This window comes from Hyperolius riggenbachi, chromosome 8 (assembly GCF_040937935.1).
Source record: "Hyperolius riggenbachi isolate aHypRig1 chromosome 8, aHypRig1.pri, whole genome shotgun sequence".
In the NCBI taxonomy this organism is placed as follows: Eukaryota; Metazoa; Chordata; class Amphibia; order Anura; family Hyperoliidae; genus Hyperolius; species Hyperolius riggenbachi.
In genome coordinates this window covers 251,858,407-251,882,804 of record NC_090653.1, presented here as the reverse complement: position 1 = coordinate 251,882,804, position 24,398 = coordinate 251,858,407, and the positions used below count along the sequence as shown (strand labels likewise).

The following is a 24,398-nucleotide window of genomic DNA, read 5'->3' as shown; positions in this document are numbered from 1 at the left end:
CCTACGCCGCCGTCCTCCGCTGCCTCACTCGCTGGTACTGGGTCCCCGTCACTTCCGGCAGACGCGGCCAATTTTCCGCATTAGCAGGGGCTCCCTCCATACCCTTACGCATGCGGCTGCGTAGTATAGAGGCGCATGCGCAAGTATATGGAGGGAGCCCCTGTGATGTGGAAAATTGGCCGCGTCCGCCGGCAGTGACGCACTACGCTTACGTCGACTGGCCCGACTGGACGAAAGTACGGGACTTGGTACCGGCGGATAGAGGAAGCGGAGGATGGCGGCGTGGGAGCGATCCAGGCTTATGGGGCAGGAAAAAGCCCCAGGTATGTATAACATTTTTTTCCTCAACAGCTCGGGTTCTCTTTAACTGCCAAGCTTAGGAATTTTAAAAAGACAACTGAAGTGAGGAGGATATGGAGACCGCCATATTTATTCCCTTTGGTCGGACTAAAACTAGTCCTTGGTAAGAGTACTTGAAAAAGGTACAGACCGGAACAAAGAACATCCATCAGGCCCTAGGCAATGTAACTGTGGATACAAGTAAGAATGATGTGCAGGTACTCTGCAGGGGAGTGAGGAGATTCTCTCTCTATTACACATTCGACATGTACAATCTGAACCAGGTTTATGGGTGATGGACAACACCTCTGTGTTCAATGTGCACAACATTCTCAGTGGATTCTCTGCATCTCTGTGGGGAGTGCATATGTAGAATATAGTACTACTGTGTAACAAAATAAACCTGAGACAGGTGAAATAAAGTTTTATACGTACATGGGGCTTCCTCCAGCCCCTTTCAGGCTAATCAGTCCCTCGCTGTCCTCCTCCACCACCTGGATCTTCTGCTATGAGTCCAGGTACTTGAGCCAGTCTGGCGTAGTGCGCATGCACACACTCTGCCGCCGGGAGGTACTACACCTGCGCAGCACTATTGCGCAGGTGCAGAATGCTTCTGGCTGTAGGAGCAGCACGCGGCCAGATTGCGCTGACTGGCTGAATTACCAGGACTCGTAGCAGAAGATCCAGGTGGCAGAGGAGGACAGCGAGAGACTGATTGGCCTGAAGGGAGCTGGAGGAAGCAACAGGTATGTATAAAACTTTAATTTCATCCATAGTCACCAAATCAAATTTTAACATATTAAATGATTTGATTTCATGAGCAAAGAGAGTGCATACATTTGCATAAATCAGCATCAACGCAGAATTATTTCCATCTCATTGACCATCTCTATTAGTGACACGGCTACACATCAGGCTTTACTCTTACAGCATAGATATTATTTAGTATATATAAGAGATTCCTGTGTACACATCATATATACAGTCACAATCAGATGAGTATATCTGACTTTAAAAATACGGGGACTGCTTTATTAAAGCAACACAAGTAACTCATTTTGATTGGTTTATTTCATTTTTGTGGAATGAGCACAGCTCTGTATATATTGATGATGACTATAATCTGAGAAATAGAACATTTTATCATATTTTCTATTTTAATTAGTTTAAATTCATTAGGAGTCTGAGTCAGTGCATTTTTTCCCTGACTCCGACTCCAGGCACCTAAAATTGCTCTGACTCCAACTCCACAGCCCTGGCCCAGTCTCCCAGTGACTGACTGTACCAGATTTGAGGCATTTGCCATTAAGAGTGTAAGAATGGTAGCAATGTAAAGATTCCCCTTGAAAATCAATAGGTGAATATTGATTGGCTGTTGTAGACTCCACCCACTTTCCTGAATATTAATCCCAGTCAGGTCAGTGACCAACTGTAACAAGTTTGAAAACCCTGCCAATAACAGAATGGCTGAAATCAATCTAACAAATCTCACTGGCTGTTTGTGGCCCCACCCCCTTCAGTGAATTTAGACCCCAGTCACCCAATGACTGACTTCCTCTGCCACTAACAGTGTAAGAATGGTAGCAATCTATAGGTAAATTTTGATTGGCTGTTGTAGGCTCCACCCACTTTCCTGAATCTTAATCGCATTCACCCAGTGACCAACTGTGGCAAGTTTGAGAACCCTGCGATTAACAGTCTAAGAATGGCTGCAGTTTAAATTTTCCCATTAAAAATGAATGCCTGAAATTTGATTTGCTGTTTTATGCTCTGCCCACTTTTCCTGGATTTGTAACCTCAGTCACCAAGTGATCAACTATGCTAAGTGTGGGGACTCTGGCTTGATTACTGTGAGAATGGCAGCCCTTTACATTTTTTCCATTGACATGAATGGGTGAAATCTGATTGGCTGTTTGTAGCTCCGCCCAGGTGTGCAGGGTGACCGAGGTTACAAATCCAGGAAAAGTGGGCGGAGCATAAAAAAGCTAATCAAATTTCAGCCGTTCATTTTAAAATGTGAAAATTTAAACTGCAGCCATTCTAAAGCTACGTACAGACATGCGATAACGATCGTTCGTAAGCAACGACGAACGATCAATTAAGGAGAGAAATGAAAAGGTCGTTAGTAAAGAGGTGTTGAAAGTGGGAAACGATCAGATCGTTTCCGAACGAACGATGCGGAAGTGACGAACGTATGATACAGCGCATCTAGTATGCTAAACGTTATTCAGATCAATGAACCCGGAACGAACGTCATTGTTAATGGCCAGTAGGAAAGAGGAAGTTGCGTACATATATTATATATATATATATATATATATATATACACACACAGGGAGAGAGAGATATAGATAGATATATCTCTATCTATGTCAACATATATCTACATCTACATCTACATCTACATCTACATCTACATCTACATCTACATCTACATCTACATCTACATCTACATCTACATCTACATCTACATCTACATCTACATCTACATCTACATCTACATCTACATCTACATCTACATCTATATCTACATCTATATCTACATCTATATCTACATCTATATCTACATCTATATCTACATCTATATCTACATCTATATCTACATCTATATCTACATCTATATCTACATCTATATCTACATCTATATCTACATCTATATCTACATCTATATCTACATCTATATCTACATCTATATCTACATCTATATCTACATCTATATCTACATCTATATCTACATATCTATATATCTATATCTCTATATCTATATATCTCTATATATCTATATATATCTATATATCTATATATCTATATATCTATATATCTATCTATCTATCTATCTATCTATCTATCTATCTATCTATCTATCTATCTATCTATCTATCTATCTATCTATCTATCTATCTATCTATCTATCTATCTATCTATCTATCTATCTATCTATCTATCTATCTATCTATCTATCTATCTATATATATATATATATATATATATCTATATATCTATATATCTATATATATATATATATCTCTATATACATCTCTCTGTCTCTCTCTCTCTGTCTGCGCATGTACGGTACTTAACGAACGATCGTTTTTGTAACGATCAGCATACACACGTACTTTTGCTAACGATCGTCGTTACAAAAAATCCGCCAGGACGGATTTCCAGTTTGCAACGACTTCAGTCGCTGATCGTTACCCTTAACGATCGTTAGCGGTTATTTTGTAACGATCGTCGTTATAAACGATCGTTAGTCGTTCGTTACCAACGACTTTAGTCGCATGTCTGTATGCCCCTTTAGACTGTTAACCAGCTGGGCGGTATGGACGAGCTCAGCTCGTCCATCACCGCCGGAGGCTGCCGCTCAGGCCCTGCTGCGCCGATTTTCTTCAAATAAAGAGCAGCACACGCAGCCGGCACTTTGCCAGCCGCGTGTGCTGCCTGATCGCCGCCGCTCTGCGGCGATCCGCCGCGAGCAGCGGCGAAAGAGGGTCCCCCCAGCCGCCTGAGCCCAGCGTAGCCGGAACAAAAAGTTCCGGCCAGCGCTAAGGGCTGGATCGGAGGCGGTTGACGTCAGGACGTCGGCTGACGTCCATGACGTCACTCCGCTCGTCGCTATGGCGACGATGTAAGCAAAACAAGGAAGGCCGCTCATTGCGGCCTTTCTGGTTTATTCTGGGCGCCGGAGGCGATCGGAAGAACGCCTCCGGAGCGCCCTCTAGTGGGCTTTCATGCAGCCAACTTTCAGTTGGCTGCATGAAATAGTTTTTTTTTTTATTTAAAAAAAACCCTCCCGCAGCCGCCCTGGCGATCTTAATAGAACGCCAAGGTGGTTAATCGCAGGGGTCTCAAACTTGCCACACTTGGTCACTGGGTGAATGCGATTAAGATTCAAGAAAATGGGTGGAGCCTACAACAGCCAATCAAAAATTCACCTATTGATTTTCAAGGGGAATATTTAAACTGCTGCTATTCTTACACTGTTAATGGCAGAGGCTTCAAACTTGCTACAGTCGGTCATTGGGTGACTGGGCTCCAAATTCACTAAAGGGGCGGGGGCACATACAGCCAATCAGATTTCCTTGGTGGATAAACTGCTTCCATTCACACTTTTTTATGCCAGGAACCTGAAAGCTCACAAACTTGGTCATTGAGTGACTGTGTGTCAAGGTTACAACTTTTACTGGGAAAATATAAACTGCAGCCATTCTTACACCGTTAATGGCAGGGTTCTCCCTCACCCCCACTGTATACCCTGATGTGTCTTCCCACCGTGGATTAAAGATATATCTTTTGCAGCTCAGTGCCTTCATCCTCCTTTTTGCCTGATACAGTCAGTCATTGGGTGACTGGGGTCCAAATTCACTAAAGGGGTGGAGCCACAAACAGCCAATCAGATTTGTTAGCTTGATTTCAGCTATTCTGTTATTGGCAGGGTTTTCAAACGTGACACAGTTGGCCACTGGGACTAATATTCAGAAAAGTGGGTGGAGCCTACAGCAGCCATTCAAAATTCACCTTTTGATTTTCAAGGGGAATATTTACATTGCTGCCATTCTCACACTCTTAATGGCAGAGGCCTCAAATCTGGTACAGTCAGTCACTGGGGTTTAAAGAGACATTGAAGCGAGAATAATTCTCGCTTCAGAGCTCATAGTTAGCAGGGGCACATGTGCCCCTGCTAAAACGCAGCTATCCCGCGGCTAAACGGGGGTCCCTTCTCCCCCAACTTCCCCCCCCCACTGCAAAATCAACGACCAAATTGGTCGTAAATTTTGCTCTTCCTGGAGGCAGGGCTAACGGCTGCAGCCCTGCCTCTCAGCGCGTCTATCAGATGCGCATCGCTGCCTCTCCCCTCTCAGTAAGTGAAGACTGAGAGGGGCGGGGGAGAGGCGGAGGTACGCGCCTGATAGACGCGCAGGAGGCAGGGCTGCGGCGGTTAGCCCTGCCCCAATGCAGAAGAGATTCCGCGATGTACGGAGGGGATTTGGGGGTGAAGGGACCCAGTTAAGCCGCGGGATAGCGGCGTTTTAGCAGGGGCACACATGCCCCTGCTAACTATGAGGTCTGAAGCGAGATTTATTATCGCTTCAGACTCTAAATTCTGAAGGCAGCGGGCCAAAAACAGCCATTCAGATTTGTTTAATTTCAATGGTAAAATGCAACTTATTGATGCCAAGGACCCCAAAGCTCATAAACTTGGTCATTAAGTGACTGTATGTCAAGATTAGAAATAGTGGGCGGAGCCAAAAACAACTAAACTTTTTACATGGGGAAATGTAAACTGCAGCTTTTCTTACACTGTTAATGGCAGGGTTCTCAAACGTCAATCAAGCCGCTCGACCCCCGTCTGCTCGATTCCCGCCTGCGGACAATGGCAGGGAATCGAGCGGTGATAAGGAAGCGCCGGCGGGGGCGAGCGGGAAATCGATCCGCGGGGTCCGGGCCTGGGATCGAGCCGCCGGTCGACCAGTGTATTCCCGGCCTTAGACTAAGGAGTCGGAGGGTCGGAGTCTGAGCCATTTTGGGTACCTGGAGTGAGGCTCCCTGTACACTGCAAATCAGTTTTCCGAATCAGATTTTCAATTCCGATTTTCCCTGAATACATTCAACAGAAAAATGGATCAAAAAAATGCAGCATGCAGTAAAGATTAAAAATTGGAATCGGATGTAAAAAACGATTAAAAAAGTGGAATCGCATGCAGTGTGCAGGGAGCCTCAGAGATTTCATAAACTGAGGAGTCTGAGTCTGAAGATTTTTGTACTGACTCCACAGCCCTGATATTTTACAAAAATGTTATTTGGGAAACTATTGGGGAGTGTGGGAGGTTAATCTTAAACGTAAATACAAGTCTGTTTGTAGGTGTTATTTTACTATTTGGCCACAAGATTTCCTTACGCATTATTTCCCTGTGTGTACTATTAGTAAGCTAACAGGAAGTAATGCGTGGACGTGTAAGTATTGGCTTTTGTGAATGACGTGGCATTTCATGGATGCTGGCAATCATTCACACGGGGACTTAGATCAATAAATGGGAACTGTGTTGCCTGGCTGCCCTGCTGATCTTCTGCCTCTAATGCTTTTAGCCATAGCCCCTGAACAAGCATGCAGCAGATCAGGAGTTTCTGACATTGTCATATCTGACATTAGCTGCATGCTTGTTTCTGGTGCAATTCAGACAGTCCTGCAGCCAAATAGATCAGCAGGGCTTCCAGGCAACTGGTATTGCTTAAAGAGAACCCAAGGTGGGTTTGAAGATTATTATCTGGATACAGAGGCTGGATCGGCCTATACAGCCCAGCCTCTGCTGCTATCCCAAACCCCCCTAAGGTCCTCCTGCACTCTGCAATCCCTCATAAATCACAGCCAAGCTGCTGACAAACAGCTTGTCAGAGCTGGCTGTGTTTATCTCTATAGTGTCAGTCTGCTGCTCTCCCCGCCTCCTGCAGAACTCCGGTCCCCGCCTGCATCCCTTCCCTCCCTGCTGATTGGAGGGAAGGGACGGGGGCAGGGACCGGAGCTATGCAGGAGGCAGGGGAGCAGCTGAGACTGACACTACAGATGTAAACACAGCCTCACAGCACGGCTGTGATTTATGAGGGATTGCAGGGTGCAGGGGGACCTTAGTGGGGTTTGGGATAGCAACAGAGGCTGGGCTGTATAGGCAGATTCAGCCTCTGTATGCAGATAACATTCTTTAAACACACCTCGGGTTCTCTTTAAAAGGAAATAAATATGGCAGCCTCTATATACCTCTCACTTCAGTTTTTTAAAGTGTATTATGCTGTTTATCATTTAGAGCAGAGAGGTAGTTCTGAGTTCAGGTCCACTTTAAAAGGAACACTGCAGTGATCACAAAAGTGGGTATCCATAGGTGATTTCTAGGCATGGTCAATGAGACACAAATAATTCTGTCTTGGAAATGGGACAAATCGAATGCACTTGCCCCAATTCCAAGCTGCAAACAATTTGCACGCAATACAGAGTTATTTCAATCTCCTTTCGTAGAGCAAGCCCTTCCTGTACTCTGAACTCTGCTGGCTGTCTCTGTCCTGCATACTTACACTGTGGTTGACAAAGTGCGATATATTCCCATGATGAGCAGCATCTACAGTGTAAACATCTTCCACATAATCCAGATCGAACAGGTAAGTAGCTCCTTGTCTGTCGTAGATCTGTCCTCGGCGTTCTGCCTCGTCCGATGTGATGATCTGAAAAAGTGACACTATGAGACATCTGCACCAGAACAGTCATCACTGCAGTGCATTCGAAAACAAGACATAAAACTTGGGCAATGCTGAGCATGCTTGAGCAAATCCTGCATCGTAAAACGGGTCTGATCAGTAGTGGTGGTGTTTCAAGTTTAGCATAGCAGAATCGCAACACCTAAATACTCCCGAATGCCTCTGTTCAGCACCAAACAAGCGGACAGGGTCTGGAAGGTTCACAGCAATAGGCCTGAGGGCCGGTTCACACTCAATATGCAAATCCCAATATAAACTGATTTTGCCCCGATTTGCTAGATTCACAAACGCAATCGCTCCCAAAGCACTGTATGAAGCACGTTTGATATTTATACAAATCGCAAACGCTGCAGTGAGAATGATCCCATAGGGATACATTAGCAGCAGCGCTTTGCTCATCGCTGCCGATCAGCAAAGTGCTGAAAAGCGCTCAAGTGTGAAGCAGCCCTGAAAGTTTAGCCAGCAAGCAGCTATATGCAGTTTATCATCAGTGGACTCTTCCATAAATCCTGCAACTTACATCGATTTTCATCTATTCTGTGAAATAACTTTTCAGTGCTCTGCAATTAAAAAAGTACAAAAAAAAAAAAAAAAAAAAAAAAAAAAAAGAGGAGTACATAAAAATGAAAAAATTATTTTGAGTATTTCCTTGCTTGCTGGTGGCATAAAAGATAAAAGGCATTTTATGGATCAGGTGTGAAGATATCACCTAGGTGAAAAAACTCAGGAGAAAAAGTAGATTGAATAAGGGCCAATATCTGTTCAAACAGCCCCTTGTTTTAAATGGTATACTTTCAATTGGCAGGGTGCCATGAATATTTAACGCTCCCCTGAAAGAATCCAACCCGGTGGACCAGGTGTTTAGTTAGAATTTTTATGTAAATTTTGATAAGGAAAGATCTTTCCTCACAGCAGTGAGTTGCCAGAAACTGCAGATTTTGGCTGGGCTTTTTAACCACCTAAGGACCACGGGCTTAAACGCCCCTAGTGGCCAGGCCATTTTTTACCAAATAGGCCACTGCAGTTTTAAGGCTTCGCTGCAGGGCTGTACAACTCAGCAGAGCTTTATTGTGGATGGCCGAGGATCGCTCCCAGGATGTTTGTTTGTTTAGTAAATATTTCATTATTTTTATAATAAATGTGTATTTTTTTTTTTACCCTACCTGCTAGCCAATCAGTGCGATCGGCTGTCAGGCTTCAGCCTATATCAGCAGATCGCTTCCCTGCCGCCTGGGGACAGACGTGTCACATGGCTGACTCCTGTACAGTGCTGCCGTAGATCGCATTGCTGTACACAGTAAATGACGTCTAACAGTCTCTCCTAGCGGCGATCGCCTGATGATGGAGCAGAGCTCCGTCATCCAAGCGGGATCGCCTAAAAATTCCCGCCCATCGGCGTGACATGGTCGGCTAGTAGTTAAAGAGGAAGTCCACTGAACTCAGAGTTACTATTTGGGCCTGTTTCCATTAGGGTTGAATTTGGCACGAATCTGCAGCGTTTCCTCACAGGCAAGAAAGACAGGAAACCGGTGCCTATCTTGTCAATGGCTTTGCAGCCCAGATCGCACTGTGGATTTATGCAGCATGTAGCCCAGTCCCTATAGCCCTGCTTGCCACGGCTTAGCGATTCAGGCTGCGTCTTTGCAGCACAACGGGAGCCACAACCAAATCGGAAACAGCCACGGCTCCTAGTGGATTAAATAGACAGGTTAGGTGCTCAGCTTAGTGGATGGTTAAGCTCTCATTATTTCACATAATAGCTTGTATTGTGTCAGACAGGCTTACGGTCTCATTTAAAAAAAAAACACCTGTAGCTTTAAGAAAAAAAAAAAAAAAAGTCAGATACTTGGGGAGTAGCCTCTAGATCAGTGGTCCTCAAACTACACCCGTGGGCCGAATGCGGCCCCCTGAGGCTTTTTCACTAGCCTCCAAACACAAAATGTATAATTTATAGATGTGGCCCACTGCTCCTTTAACTACCTGAAGACCTCACCACGTGGCAGAAGCCCCAGGACTGCCTAACGCCAATTGGCGTCAAGTACTTGGGCTGCAGTTTGCAGGAGATCGCACGCAGGCTATGCGCGCATCTCCTGCTTGGGGGGTGGGGAAGTGGAGAGCAGGTAAGCTCCCTGCATACTTTACATTTTAACAAATTTTGCACAAATAGCTGGAGGGGGAGCACCCCCCTCCCCGCCGACCGCTGTCACCCCCACCCTGGCTGCTTCCCCTCCAGCATGGCGGCCCTCTCCCCACCCACAGGCTGAGACACAAAAATTGTTCCGTTTGTGTCCAAAACTGCCTGTGTAGAGGGGATACGTTTTTTTACATTGCCCTTCACTACCCCTCAGTGTATGTGGCTCCGATCACGGTTCAGGAAAATGCTGCAAATTCGGACTGCCCATTCAGGTTTTCAAAACGGATCCCCTGAACGCAGACAGATTTGTTTTTAAGTGAAGATGGCTGCTATTTCTAACCTTGGTATCTGTTTTTGACCCGGGCCAAAAAAAAAAAAAAAAAAAACGCCACGGGCAGGGCCAGGGCTGTGGAGTCGGTCCAAAAATCCACCGACTCCGACTCCTCAGTTTAGGATTCCACCGACTCCACGACTCCGACTCCTCTAATTTGCATATTACAATTTTGTTGATTAAAAGTATGTAACATGAAATTCGTCTCTTAACTGCCAACGCTTAGGAATTTTACAAGGCAACTGAAGTGAGAAGGATATGTAGACTACTATATTTATTCCCTTTAGACTAAAACTAGTCCTTGGTAAGAGTACTTGTGAAAGGTACAGACTGGAACAAAGAACATCTATCAGGACCTAGGCAATGTAAGTGTGGGTACATGTAAGAATGATGTGCAGGTACTCTGCAGGGGAATGAGGAGATTCTTCCTCCATTACACATTCTTCATGCACAATCTGAACAAGGTTTATGGGCGATAGACAACACCTCTGTGTTCAATGTGCACAACATTCTCAGTGGATTCCCTGCAGCTCTGTGGGGAGTGCATATGTAGAGTATAGTACTACTGTGTAACAAAGTAAACCTGAGACAGATGAAATTAAAGTTTTATACACACCTGGGGCTTCCTCCAGCCGCCTTCAGGATAATCAGTCCCTCGTTGTACTCCTCCACCACCTGGATCTTCTGCTATGAGTCCAGGTACTTGAGCCAGTCGGGCGTAGTGCGCATGCACACACTCCGCCGCCAGGAGCATACTACACCTGTGCAGCACTATTGCGCAGGTGCAGAATGTTCCTGGCTGTGGGAGCGGCATGCGGCCGGACTGCGCTGACTGGCTGAATTACCAGGACTCATAGCAGAAGATTCGGGTGGAGGACAGCGAGGGACTGATTAGTCTGAAGGGGGCTGGAGGAAGCCCCAGGTATGAATAAAACTTTACTTTTCATCCATCTCAGTTACCCTTTAATTTGTAGTCACCAAACCAAATTTTAATAACATATCAAATTATTTGATTTCATCAGCAAAGGGAGTGCATACATTTGCATAAATCAGCATCAATGCGGAATTATTTCCATCTCGTTGACCATCTCTATTAGTGACACAGCTACACATCAGGCTTTATTCTTACAGCATAGATGTTATTTAGTATATATAAGAGATTCCTGTGTACACATCATATATACAGTCACAATCAGATATGTATATCTGACCTTAAAAATACGGGGACTGCTTTATTGAAGCAGCACAAGTAACTAATTTTGATTGGTTTATTTCATTTTTGTGGACAAAGCAGAGCTATTACTGTATATATACATTATTTTTAATGACTTATCTGAGAAATAGAACATTTTATCATATTTTCTATTTTAATTACAGTTACAAATGCATTAGGAGTCGGAGTCGGTGCATTTTTTCCCGACTCGACTCCAGGCACCCAAAATTGCCTGACTCCACGACTCCGACTCCACAGCCCTGGGCAGGGCTGTGGAGTCGAGTCGTCGGAGCAATTTTGGGCACCCGGAGTCGTGGTTTCATAAACTGAGTCGTCGGAGTTGGAAGATTTTTGTACCGACTCCACAGCCCTGGCCACAGGGAAGTTTTTATAACAAGTGTAAACCTACTCTTAGACCAAGGAGTCAAAGTCATTTTGGGTACCTAGAGTCGGAGGTTTCATAAACTGAGGATTTTTGTAGACTCCACTGCCCTGGTATATACCCCCCCTTTTTATGTTACAGCTGCACTTGAAGTTTCAATATTTGCACAGTGAAATCATGGGGGGGCGTGAGGCAGTGGTGCAACAGAGGGAGATTATCTGCTACAACTGGTGTCTGGCTGTGCTGTAAGCGTCATAATCACAGAAAGCACTATACGTATAGTATATTTAAAAGTAGAGCTGGTTTAGGCATAAGATTACATTCCACATTTATTACATAGGATGAATAATAGGCTCTTTATCATTTACATTGTCAACATGAGCCTCTGGACATCAAACTCATTTGAAATAATTAAAAATATTTAGGACCCTTTTACACTTGTATTGCATTACCCTATTTTATCATAGGGGAACACAACAACAAAGGCAATGGGGTACACTTACCGCATTGCATCGGAAGTGCCCGATGAGCTGCTGCAAAGTCAACAGTGCGTTACCATCGGACTTGCGCAGCGACGCAACAGAGGTAACGAAAGTCAATGGGTGCCACCGAAATTTTAAATATGTTGACAAGGCATATTTAAGATCCCAGCGACTTACTTCCTGGCCAGCAGGAAGTACCTGAAGCGGTGAGGAGCAGCGCTATGCATGTGAGCATGTTGGCAAACACTTCTGCAGCATCATATACCGTAAACAACATTTTATATGTTGTGGTGAGATGGGGCGGGGCATCGCACGACAAATGCAATGGCCAGGTGTAAAACCGGCCAAAAAAAAAAAAACAAACTTGTGAATTGCTTCCCACTTCAGGAGACACAGAATCCAAACAAAGACATTACATTTATACATTTATTGCAAACCAAGGAGGTTAGCAAACAAAGCAGAATAAAACTTTTATTAGTTTTATTGACCTGCACAGCAACTCATTTAGAAACTGATTGCAGAATAGAATTTATGCCTTTTCATTTCAAAGTTTATGCAAATAAACGAAGGTCTGACAAGTTTCTATGTGTGCTATTTTTATATAAAAGCACTTTTACAGCAGAACAATAATCGCCACATACTGTGACTGAAATGAGAAACCTGTATTTGATGGAGCAGAAAACACAAAGCATTGCAAAAGTTATTTTTGTTTTGAAACTAAAAAGCCTTTCCCTTGGCTGCTGACACATTATTATGCCAACAGGAAGCTAGCAATCAAGATGCATGCTGGGAGAAAATCCAAGTATAGTCGGCAATGGTAAATAAGCATAAACATCTAGTCATACAGGGTAAATGTTGCAGCTTCTATGCTGGGCTAACTAAGCTTAATGTGACCATACACTGGTCAATATGGCCAACAGATAGATCCCTCTGCAATCATTTGATCAGAGAGGGACCTATCTGCTGGACTCAGATGAAATCTTTGAAACCTGTATGCACCTGCCAGGTCTCCCCATCACATCCCCAAAAGATCAAATAGGATGGATATAGATGAACAAAATCATTACTCGCATGGCCACCAATATTTTGTGAATTTTTCCTACCCATTGGAGTAGGATAGAACATGTGATGCCTAAAACCAATAATGTAAAGCTAATGGGAATCATAAAAAAATAAAATAAAAAACAGATACTTATCTAAGGAGAGGGAAGGCTCTGGGTGCTATAGAGCCTTCCCGCTCCTCTCACGGTTGCCTTCGAGTCCTCCGCAAAAGACGTCGGAAGCCTGAGTGCTCCCAAAGAAGGGCGGCTCTGTACTGCGCACATGTGAGTACGCGAGAGAGGGCGCTTGTGTGTGCGCAGTATGGAGCTGCCCAACTTCAGGAGCACTGTGGTTCCTGAAGACTTCCAAAGCCCCCTTCCTGGCGGAGAGAGCAGTATTTGACCAATTGGTCGAATACTGCTACCGGGGAGCCAGCCCTGGAACAGAGAGAGGAGCGGGGAAGACTCTATAGGACCCAAAGCCTTCCCTCTACTTAAAAAGGGACACTTAAGGCAACCTAAAAAAAAATTGTTTTATTCACCTGGGGCTTCTACCAGCCCCCTTCAGCTGTCCGATGCCCACGCAGTGTCGCTCGGATCCTCTTGGCCTAGCAGGCAGCCACTTCCGTTTTCGTCGACAGGCCTAAGAAACAAATGATTTTTAGCGTTCCTGGCCGCAATAGCGCCCTCTATACTGCTATTGCGGCCAGGAATGCGAAGAATCACTCGTCTTCCCAGGCCTGTCGCCGAAAAGGGCTGCCGGCGGGGAACAGGAGCATCGGAACGAGACTGCTTGGGCACCGGACAGCTGCAGGGGGCTGGTAGAAGCCCCAGGTGAGTAAAACTATTTTTTTAGGTTGCCTTAAGTGTCACTTTTTTTTTTTGGAGGGTGTTCCCATTAACTTTAAAAAAGGTTTTACAGGGGTAAAGGGGTCAAGAAAGAGACTGTACAAGAGGGTAAAAGGGCACCATCTTACCTCTCCAACGTACTCCATCACAAAACTGTTTTTGCGGATCTTCTCCAGTGTCCGGACACCCCATCCCCTTCCATCAGCGGTCCTAAAAATACACAGTTTGTACTGTATTCCATTCTGCACCACTCGATTTAGACAGGACGGTCCACATCGGCAGAGAGAATTGCATTCGTAAATTGGAAATCCCGGCTTGATCTTCACTTGTCCTTCTTCATTGTAAGCAAACTTGTGCTGGAAACCACCAGGGCAGCAGCCATGCTCATTTGAGAAACAGTCCCGGCATTTGCACCCAACAGCTGAATGAGTGATTGTTACCCCTTCACCCACCTTGTACTCATTGATGTACACAAAGTCCTTGGGAGGACCTTCCAGATCCACCTCGTTTTCCACAGATATAATGCCGGGGTGGGCCCGTTTGGAGTTCAGCTGCTGCTCCCATAGACGAAGCCGCTGCCTCTGCTTTGCCTTGAGAACCACGTAGTGTGATAGGCTGGAGTCAAGTCTGCGGGGGCAGCGGACCACCACCTTTCTGTTGGTAGAATTCCCAGCACCCCTTGCCCGTCGTAACAGCTCTCTCTCCAGGTCCCGGTGAAACTGCCGTAGGAGGTTGAAGCATCTGAGGTTGCGGCGCGGTTCCCATGAACAGTCGGTGTCTGGGTAGCCTTTCCACTTCACGAGGTACAGCTCCTCTTCCTGTACAACAAAAACAGCAGACTGAGGTGTGAACCAAACATCCAGAGAGCACACTACCTAATCTGTTAAAGGGAACCTAAAATTACAGTGTTATGGATGTTTCCTTTTAATCAATACCAGTTGCCTGGCAGTCCTGATCTCTTTGGCTAAAGTAATGGCTGAATCACACACCTGAAACAAGCATGCAGCTAATCCAGTCTGACTCCAGTCAGAGCAACTGATCTGCATGCCTGTTGATGGGCTGTGGCTGAAAGCATTGGAAACACAGGATCAGCAGAGGAGTCAGGCAACTGGTATTATTTTAAAAAGAAAAAAATATATACTTCTCAGTTTAGGTTCCCTTTAAGTCAAAAACATTTTCAGTCTAACAAACACAGAGTATGTGGAAACATGCAGCAAGTGGAATAGAAGACTCAGAAGAAAATCCCCAGAATGTATATGTACACACACACAGCTCTGATTAGGGTAACTATAAAGGCAGGAACACACTAGGCAGAATCGTATATGCGTTTTCCACTATGTGCTTTGGAAACCGCATTATGCCTAGTGTGTTCCTACCCTAAAGCATTTAAAGAGAGCCTGTGAGAAAGAAACGTGCCCCCTGGGGTCCTAATGAGGCTTCCCCCTTCCTCCTGTGCAGCACCGATCCAGCGCTGGCTGCTTTGAACAGCTGAAAATGGCAAATATAAGCCTCATTAGGATCCAGAGGCTTCCCCCTCCTGCGGCAACTACCCCAGGGGCACTTTTTTCATTACAGGTTTACTTTAAAGAGAATCTGTAACATCAAAATGTCCCCTGGGGGGTACTCACCTCGGGTGGGGGAAGCCTCCGTATCCTAATGAGGCTTCCCACGCCGTCCTCCATCCTTCGGGGGTCTCGCTGCAGCCCTCCGTACAGCGGCGACGTAAATATTTACCTTCCCAGCTCCTGCGCAGGCGCTGTGGCTGCTGGTGGCTCTGAAGTAGGCAGAAATACCCGATCGCCGTCGGGTCTGCTCTACTGCGCAGGCACAAGTTTCCGGCGCCTGCGCAGTAGAGCGGACCCGACTGAGATCGGGTATTTCCGTGTAGTTCGGAGCAGAAAGCAGCCACAGCACCCCCGCTGGAGCCAGCAAAGCTAAATATTGAATAGGACAGTCGGGTCTGTCGCCGGCTGTTCGGAGGGCTGCAGCGAGACCCCCGTGGGACAGAGGACGGCGGGGGAAGCCTCATTGGGATCCCGAGGCTTCCCTCACCCGAGGTGAGTACCCCCCAGGGGATCTTTTTGATGTTACAGTGTCTCTTTAAATTATCTAAATACAGCAGCTGTGCAATGAAATGCAATGACAGCTTTCAGAGCAGGTAAACTGTTCTTGGGGACCTGTAATATGCAAATGGACAATAATACTTGTGCACAAAATCAAAATTATAACTGTACAATAAAAAGTAAGAAAACACGTTTTATTAAATATTGTATCAGAGTTTAATCCAACCTTAACCTCTTGAGGACCATGGTGGTAAACCCCCCTAGTGACCAGCCTAATTTTACATTAATTGGCCACTGCAGCTTTAAGGCGAAGCTGCAGGGCCGTATACTAGGCCTGAAAGATAAATCGAATTTAAACCCGAAATCGTGATCACCAAGATCACAATTTCGGAATCGTCAAAACGGCAATTATCGCGATAACGTCATTTTCACATGGGGGAAATTTGAAGAAGTATTTTAAACTTCCCGGAGCGTGCGGCCCGCAGCGTTGGACATACCTTCCGCATGAGTCCAATGCTGTCCGTCCTCTATCGCCATCTGCTGGCTCTTCTGCTTGGCAAAACTCTGGGTTCCTGTATGTCACATGACACACAGGAAGTATTCCGTGCATTAGAGCCTACAGGACGCGAAGTGGATAGACGGCCATCGCTGGACTCGTGCTTGTAGCTATGTCCAGAAGTGATGCAGCTTGGGGGACAGAGGAGGCACAGAGAGACACAGAGACAGAGCGGGCACAAAGAGACACACAGAGAGAAATAGAGCGGGCACAGAGACACAAAGGGGGAAAGAGGGAGACGCAGAGGAGGCATAAAGAGGCAAAGGGGGCACAAAGAGAGATGGGGGACAGAGGGGTAACAAACAGGCACAGAGGGGGAACAAAGCTTGATTTGAAGGAAATCGTAAATCAAATTGAAATCGCAATTTCAAACAGAAATCACTCAATTCAATTTTTTCCTAAAATCGTTCAGGCCTACCGTATACCTCTGCACACAAGTGATCTCCCCCCCCTTTTCTCCCCACCAACAGAGCTCTCTGTTGGTGAGGTCTGATCGCCCCCCCGTGTTTATTTTTTTTTATAAATGTTTGTTTTTTTAATATTTTTTGACATTTTCTTTTTTTTTTTTCTAAATCCCCTCCCTCCCCCCAGCCGGCCAATCACGGCGATCGGCTGTCATAGGCTTCTGCCTATGAGAGCCGATCGCTCTCTTGTCCCCCATGGGGACAGCCGTGTCACACGGCTGTCCCCAGTGCAGCGCTGCTGCTGATCGCAGCGCTGCACATGTAAATACACGGCTGTTTCGCCGTGTAACAGTCTCCCGAGCGGCAATCGCCGCTCGGAGACTGAAGGCGGAGCTCAGCTCCGCCCACCAAGCGGGAGATGCGCGCGATCTCCTGTAAACTGCTGCCCCAGGACTTTCCGCCAATTGGCGTTAGCTGGTCCTGGGGCTGCCGCCGCGGCCACGCCTACTGGCGTGACGCGGGCGGCAAGCGGTTAAAGTGAAACCAAAGTAAGAGTTATATAAAGGCTGTCACATTTATTTCCTTTTAAGCAATACCAGTTGCCGGGTTATCCTGCTGATCCTCTGCCTCTAATGCTTTTAGCCATAGACCCTGAACAAGCATGCAGCAGATCATGTGTTTGACATTGTCAGAACTGCCAAGATTAGCCACATGCTTGTTTCTGGCGTACTTCAGACACTACTGCAGCCAAAGGGGTCAAGCAAACATGGCAGCCTCCACCTCATTAACTTCGGGCTCGTTTTAAGGTTTACTTTAAAAAAGAAAGCTTGCAGATAGCTTCCAATAGTTCTAAATATCCTGACGAGATCATTCTAGCCCCACTGCACTAGCCATCCATAGGCGTTAATGCTATCTTCTGTGCCAACTGTTCACAAAACTACATTTCCCATGATCTCTAGTGGTGACTGCTAATGCCCAGCTAACAATATAAATTGCCAATGGCTGGTTTCTGCATTTCTGCTATTGGGTGAAAGTGGAATTACTAGAATAAATACATGTCCCACTGGGGTGTATGCAATGAATTGTGATAAGCATAATAAAAAGGTGAAACTAATATAGGAAATACTCATTACATGCAAAGCGAGATATTTCAAGCCTTTGTTTACAGTTTATGAAAACCCCAAAATCCCAGCCCATTAGAATATTGTGAAAATGTTCAATATTCTAGGCTCAAAGTGTCAGACTAATCAGCTAATTCATCCAAAACACCTGCAAAGGGTTCCTATTTCATATATTAGTTTCACCTTTTAAGTTGAATTACTGAAATAAATGAACTTTTGTACAATATTCAGATTTTTTCGAGTTTCACCTGTACGTGCCAAAACTCTTACACACAATGAGTAGAGTAGGACGCAATGCAGTGTGAACGCGATTCTGCTTAATGCAGCTGTATACACACACCATTGCGTCCCAATAAAGAAAGTGTGGCCATATTCATTTATTCACCAACCTGTGCAGACAAATATGAAGAATAACAAAAATTGCAGAACATGCTTTGAGGGCTCGTTCACACTAGGGGCGCTTTTGCCAATTTGTAAGCACAGGCGATTTTCAAAATCACCCTGAAAGCGCTTGTGCCATGATTCCCTATGAGAGAATTCACATCTGAGCGATTAGTTTCCGATCCGCTCAGATAAGCGGTGCTTGGGCCATTTTTGAAGCGATTCTGCCTCAATGGAAGGTGTAGGAAAACTCAAAAACGCTCACAAATTAGCTTTGTGCAGCGATTGCGTTTTTAAAGAAAACCGGTACTGAAAAAAGTTCCCCTGGGGGGTACTCACCTCAGTAGGGGGAAGCCTCTGGACCCTATTGAGGCTTCCCCCGTCCTCCTGTGTCCCATGGCGGTCTCGCTGCAGCCCACGGAACGCACAGGCGACAAATCCGACAGCCTGTGCAATATTTACCTTTCCAGGCTCCAGCGGGTGGCGCTGTTGCAGCTCTTCCCACAGAGATAGACGTAAATAGCCGATCTCCGTCGGGTCCGCTCTACTGGGCAGGCGCAGCAGAGCGGCCCGACTAAGATCGGCTTTTTTCGCCTATCTCCGTGGGAAGAGCGGATACTGCGCCGGAGCCAAGAAGGTAAATATTTACATCGCCGCCGCTCCGGGAGGATTTTCTCCACCACCGTGGAACCGAGGACGACGGGGGAAGCCTCAATAGGATCCAGAGGCTTCCACCACCCGAGGTGAGTACCCCCCAGGGGAGTTTTTTCATTACAGATTTTCTTTAAAGAGAACCCGAGGTGGGTTTGAAGAATGTTATCTGCATACTGAGGCTGGATCTGCCTATACAGCCCAGCCTCTGTTGGTCTCCCAAACCCCCCTAAGGTCCCCCTGCACTCTGCAATCAGACATAAATCACAGCCGTGCTGTGCTGGCTGTGTTTGCATCTGTAGCGTCAGTGTCTCGGCTGCTCCCCCCGCCTCCTGCAGAGCTCCGGTCCCTGCCTCCCTTCCCACTAATCAGCGGGGAGGGAAGGGAGGCAGGAGGGGACCAGAGTTCTGCAGGAGGTGGGGAGAGCAGCAGACTGACACTATAGAGAAAAACACAGCCCGCTGCCACACGCTGTGTGTCGACAGCGAGGCTGTGATTTAAGAGGGATTGCAGAGTGCAGGGGGACCTTAGGAGGGTTTGGGATAGCAACAGAGGCTGGGCTGTATAGGCAGATCGAGCCTCTGTATGCAGATCACATTCTTCAAACCGACCTCGGGTTCTCTTTAAGAATAAATAAATTTCCGGCTGAAAGCGTTCACTTCATGACTAATGTCAGGAAGTGAAAAAACGCAATAGCTTTGCAAAAACGCTTAGAAAAGCGCTTAAGAAAACCGTCCAACGCAGAGAAACCGAAAAAAAATAAATACTTCAAAAACCGGCCAACGCGGATGGAGTGCAATGTGAACAAAGCCTCTGCAAATTCAGCAGGGATGATCAATAGGATCAAATAATTCTGAGTGGATGCAGGATTATGCAAATTTATGCAGCATGAATATGGTCCAGTCAAGTCCCACCAAGGTTTGAATTGATTGGTCCATTTTTAATATCCATAAATTTGCATCCAGATTTGCATAATCCTGCATTAACTTGGAAATATATTTGTATCTCATTGATCAACCCTAATATTCATCATTTTTATCTTTCGGAGGTGGGGGGGGGGGGGAATAAATAAACTACCATCTAAACAAGACAAGACCACATCAATAAAGAAACCCAAAGGGCATCATAGGATACTTACCTGAACCCTTTTATAGTCACACAAATATTCCACCTCGAAATTGGAGATATTTTTTTTATTCACTCCAAGAGGGGAGCAAGTTACATACTTGAGTCGACACAATTCCTGCAGGTGAGACTCTGTGGACAGGCACTCAACCGAACAACCTAAATGTGAAAGGAAATATATCAGTACTACATTCATGATACCAGGTCAAAACCAAAACCAACTCAATTGGACAACCTGAGGCCTCTTTTCCATGGACGGTTGATAGGCAGTCAAATGCCTATCAAACTCTCACAACTGCTCACTGCAGCCTGGCAACTGCTTGCTGAGCACACAGCTCCAACAGTCCATGGAAAAAGAGGCCTAAAAGGGGAAGGGAAATTTATCACCACTGCATTCACAGTACCAAGTCAAATCCAAAACAAAATAATTATGTGAAAAAAGTGTAATTTAGCAAATTCTTACATGTAGAATAGCATCATCAATATAGCCTAAAATTCCCCTCCCCCCCACCCCCTTTTGATATAAGGATTGCAGGATTTTTTTGATCAATTTTTATTGAAATTGAATAGTGTAGGGTAGAAAAATTGCTTGGTTCTAGAAACCAAGAAACAGTCAATTTAAACCATTTTTTTTCACAATTGAGGGAAAAGTGCACACGTGTGATACATTGATCAGATTCTTTTAAATTCTAATCAATCAGAAAAAAAATAATTGTATGGGGTGTGTGGCCACCGAGGCTCCTTTCACACTAGGGCTTTCCGGTACTCTCCCCCAACGCAGTGGCCATTAAAGTCAATGTGACATGCCCCAGTGCAACGCAACAGAAATGCTTCTGGTGATGCAAAATGCAGAGCGTTGCCACTCAGCGCACCACTGCACTGTAGTCAACAGCCCCGCAACAATCTATACCCATACCAGCGAAGTCACGTCATGCACTTCCTGTGTGTACGTGACTTAGGGCAGTGTTTCTCAACATTTTATTTGCATGTACCCCTTTTAAAACCCGGTACTCACCAAGTACCCCCTAGCATAGTAAACATTACTACAAGTACACCTTGACAAATATATATTTAATCGTAGTTCATGATAATTGGTTCTAAACAATACCCAAGCATTTACTATTGCTGTTAATTAGCTAAAATACTAATTTCCTGTTAAATAAGATTTATCATTTTCTAAAACTCTAAATTTGTTATTCTTGGTTAAGTATATCAAGCCTGAGAACTAGAACCATCAGAGGTACCCCCTGGGGTACGCATACCACACGTTGAGAACCTAGGACTTAGGGGACAGGTGTGACATCTGACGTCACTTGCATACACATTCCCTGTGGCAGGCGCCATTGCATGCTGTAGGCTCTCCGCGTACATCAAAAAGGGCGTCGGGAAAAAAGGGCAAGTGGTGTAAACGATAAACAGTATTATCGTTTATAGAAATATTGTGTAGAATTTCGTTTACAAATAGTGTTTTAAGAATTTATAAATCACTAAATAATGTGTATGAGATCGGCAATTCTTAAAACGTTAATCTTCCCTGTTTGTAAACTGAAACTTATATTTACGTTTGTTAAAAACCCTCCCTGTACCTATCCCTAACCCTTAGACCCCCTGTTGGTGCCTAAACCTAAGACCCCCCAGTTGGTGCCTAAACCTAAGACCCCCCTATTGGGGCCTAAACCTAAGACCCCCCTATTGGGGCCTAAACCTAAGACCCCCCAGTTGGTGCCTAAACCTAAGACCCCCCAGTTGGTGCCTAAACCTAAGACCCCCCAGTTGGTGCCTAAACCTAAGACCCCCCAGTTGGTGCCTAAACCTAAGACCCCCCAGTTGGTGCCTAAACCTAAGACCCCCCAGTTGGTGCCTAAACCTAAGACCCCCCCCCCCCCAGTTGGTGCCTAAACCTAAGACCCCCCTGGTGGTGCCTAAACCTAAGACCCCCTTATGGATAATAATGTTTTACAGACATTAATAAAAAAAAGGTAAATAAAAAAATGTAAATAATTGTTTTGGGTGGATAATAATGTTTTAGAAAGGTTTTAGAAATAGTGATTTAGTATCTTTATAAACGTTATAAATCCTTAAAAATCTCCGGGCGCCGTTTGTTAAAACGTTAATCTCCAGCGCCTTTTTTTCCCTGTTCGGCGCCCATTACACGATATTTATAATGGGAGTGAATGGGGCGCCCTTTTTGTCCACTTGTGCGCCCAAATCTACTGCTTCCAGGCATCTACTGCTTCCTGCCACCCGCAAATCACACTGCACCATGAGTGAAACTAGCGTAATGCTTGGTTCCCACTTGCACGAGATCACGTGTGTCCAGTATAGTGTCCACTTTGCGTGTCCACTGTGGTCTAGCTGGAGCCCGAGGCGGATGCGTTACCACCATAGGCTAATTTTTTTTTGGGGGGGGGGGGGGGGGGGGGGAAGGAGGCAAGTGCAATCCGCTTACTGCAACTGATCCATTGCAGAGTGACAAATGTGAACGGCTCCTATATATAAAATACTGTATGAATAAAATATCCCTTCTCAGCTCAAGTGGAAACATGGGGCCATATGCTATTCACTTTTTCACCTCTGTTTTCTCCAAGGTGATATTTTTTACAACTTTAAATAAAATGCTTTTTAACCTGCTGGGCGGTCTGGACGAGCTCAGCTCGTCCAGTACCGCCGGAGCCTGCCGCTCAGGCCCTGCTGGGCCGATTTGGCTCAAATAAAAAGCAGCACACGCAGCCGGCACTTTGCCAGCCGCGTGTGCTGCCTGATCGCCGCCGCGAGCAGCGGCGAAAGAGGGTCCCCCCAGCCGCCTGAGCCCAGCGTAGCCGGAACAAAGTTCCGGCCAGCGCTAAGGGCTGGATCGGAGGCGGCTGACGTCGATGACGTCACTCCGCTCGTCGCTATGGCGACGATGTAAGCAAAACAAGGAAGGCTGCTCATTGCGGCCTTCCTTGTTTATTCTGGGCGCCGGAGGCGATCGGAAGAACGCCTCCGGAGCGCCCTCTAGTGGGCTTTCATGCAGCCAACTTTCAGTTGGCATGAAATAGTTATTTTTTTTATTAAAAAAAAAAAAAACCCTCCCGCAGCCTCCCTGGCGATCTTAACCACTTTCGGATTTCCCAGACGCTTAACTACGCCCCTATTGACTTAATTAGCGGATCAGGGGCGTTTATAAACGCCCCTGCCGCTATTGTGCTGTGCGGGCGCGATCGCGCGCGTGCACGCGCGCGCTCCCGCGCGCCCCCGCTCCCGCCCGCGGGTGCGCGCCCCCGTGCGTGCACGTGCACGTGCACCAGCTTCATTTATTTCTGGGTGGGATTGATGAATGGGAGTAATTACTCCCATCACCAATCAGATGCCTGTAACCATGAATGAGCACTGCTATAAGCCAATAGCAGTGCTCATTCATTTGTGAGGTTTACAAACAATGTTGCCAGCACTTGAGAAGATACAGTTACCTTGTAATCACTCCTGAGAGGATTACAAGGTAACTGGATCTTCTTTTCTTGTATTCTGACTGCCACCTAGAGGATTTTATAAATATACCAGGACTGATAAATAAATATACCAGGACTATATACCCCTGATCAACCCTGATCAACCCTGATCAACCCTGATCTAATCCTAGCCTCCCTTGCTTTTTTTTTATGGTTGGAAATATAGAAATAGTGTATCTTTTCATTTTTTTCTCTTTTTTCTTTTTAAAATGCATAGAGAATAACATTATTACTAAAATAAAATATCACCCTTGAAAAGCCTAATTTGTGGCGAAAAAAACAAGCTATAGATCATTCACATGTGATGAATAGCAATAAAGTTATCAGTGAATGAATGGGAGGAGCGCTGAAATGTAAAAGTTGTTTTGGTTTTAAGGGAAGAAAACCTGTGATCCTGAAGTGGTTAATAGAACGCCAGGCAGGTTAAGCCACCAGCCGGCAAACAAATACTCACAATATTTTTACAGCAACGTTTTACCTACTTTTTGGTACTTTTTTCCGTTGGAAAGTGCTAAAAAGTTATTTTAAATTCAAGATTAAAAATAATCTTCTAGGAGAAAAAAAAACTTAGGTGAAAAAGTGAATTGCATA

The 24,398-nt window shown here is 45.5% G+C and overlaps 1 protein-coding gene across 1 annotated transcript in view; it reads right to left on the bottom strand.

Annotated features, from left to right (window-relative positions):
- SUV39H1 (SUV39H1 histone lysine methyltransferase) overlaps positions 1-24,398 on the bottom strand; it is a 41,724-nt gene that overhangs the window by 8,407 nt on the left and 8,919 nt on the right. The window contains exons 2-4 of the mRNA XM_068248603.1: positions 20,330-20,475; positions 14,144-14,833; positions 7,405-7,551 (exon numbers count right to left, since the gene is read on the bottom strand). Of these exons, the coding sequence (XP_068104704.1) occupies positions 7,405-7,551; positions 14,144-14,833; positions 20,330-20,475 (983 nt within the window). The remainder of the gene's footprint in view (positions 1-7,404; positions 7,552-14,143; positions 14,834-20,329; positions 20,476-24,398) is intronic.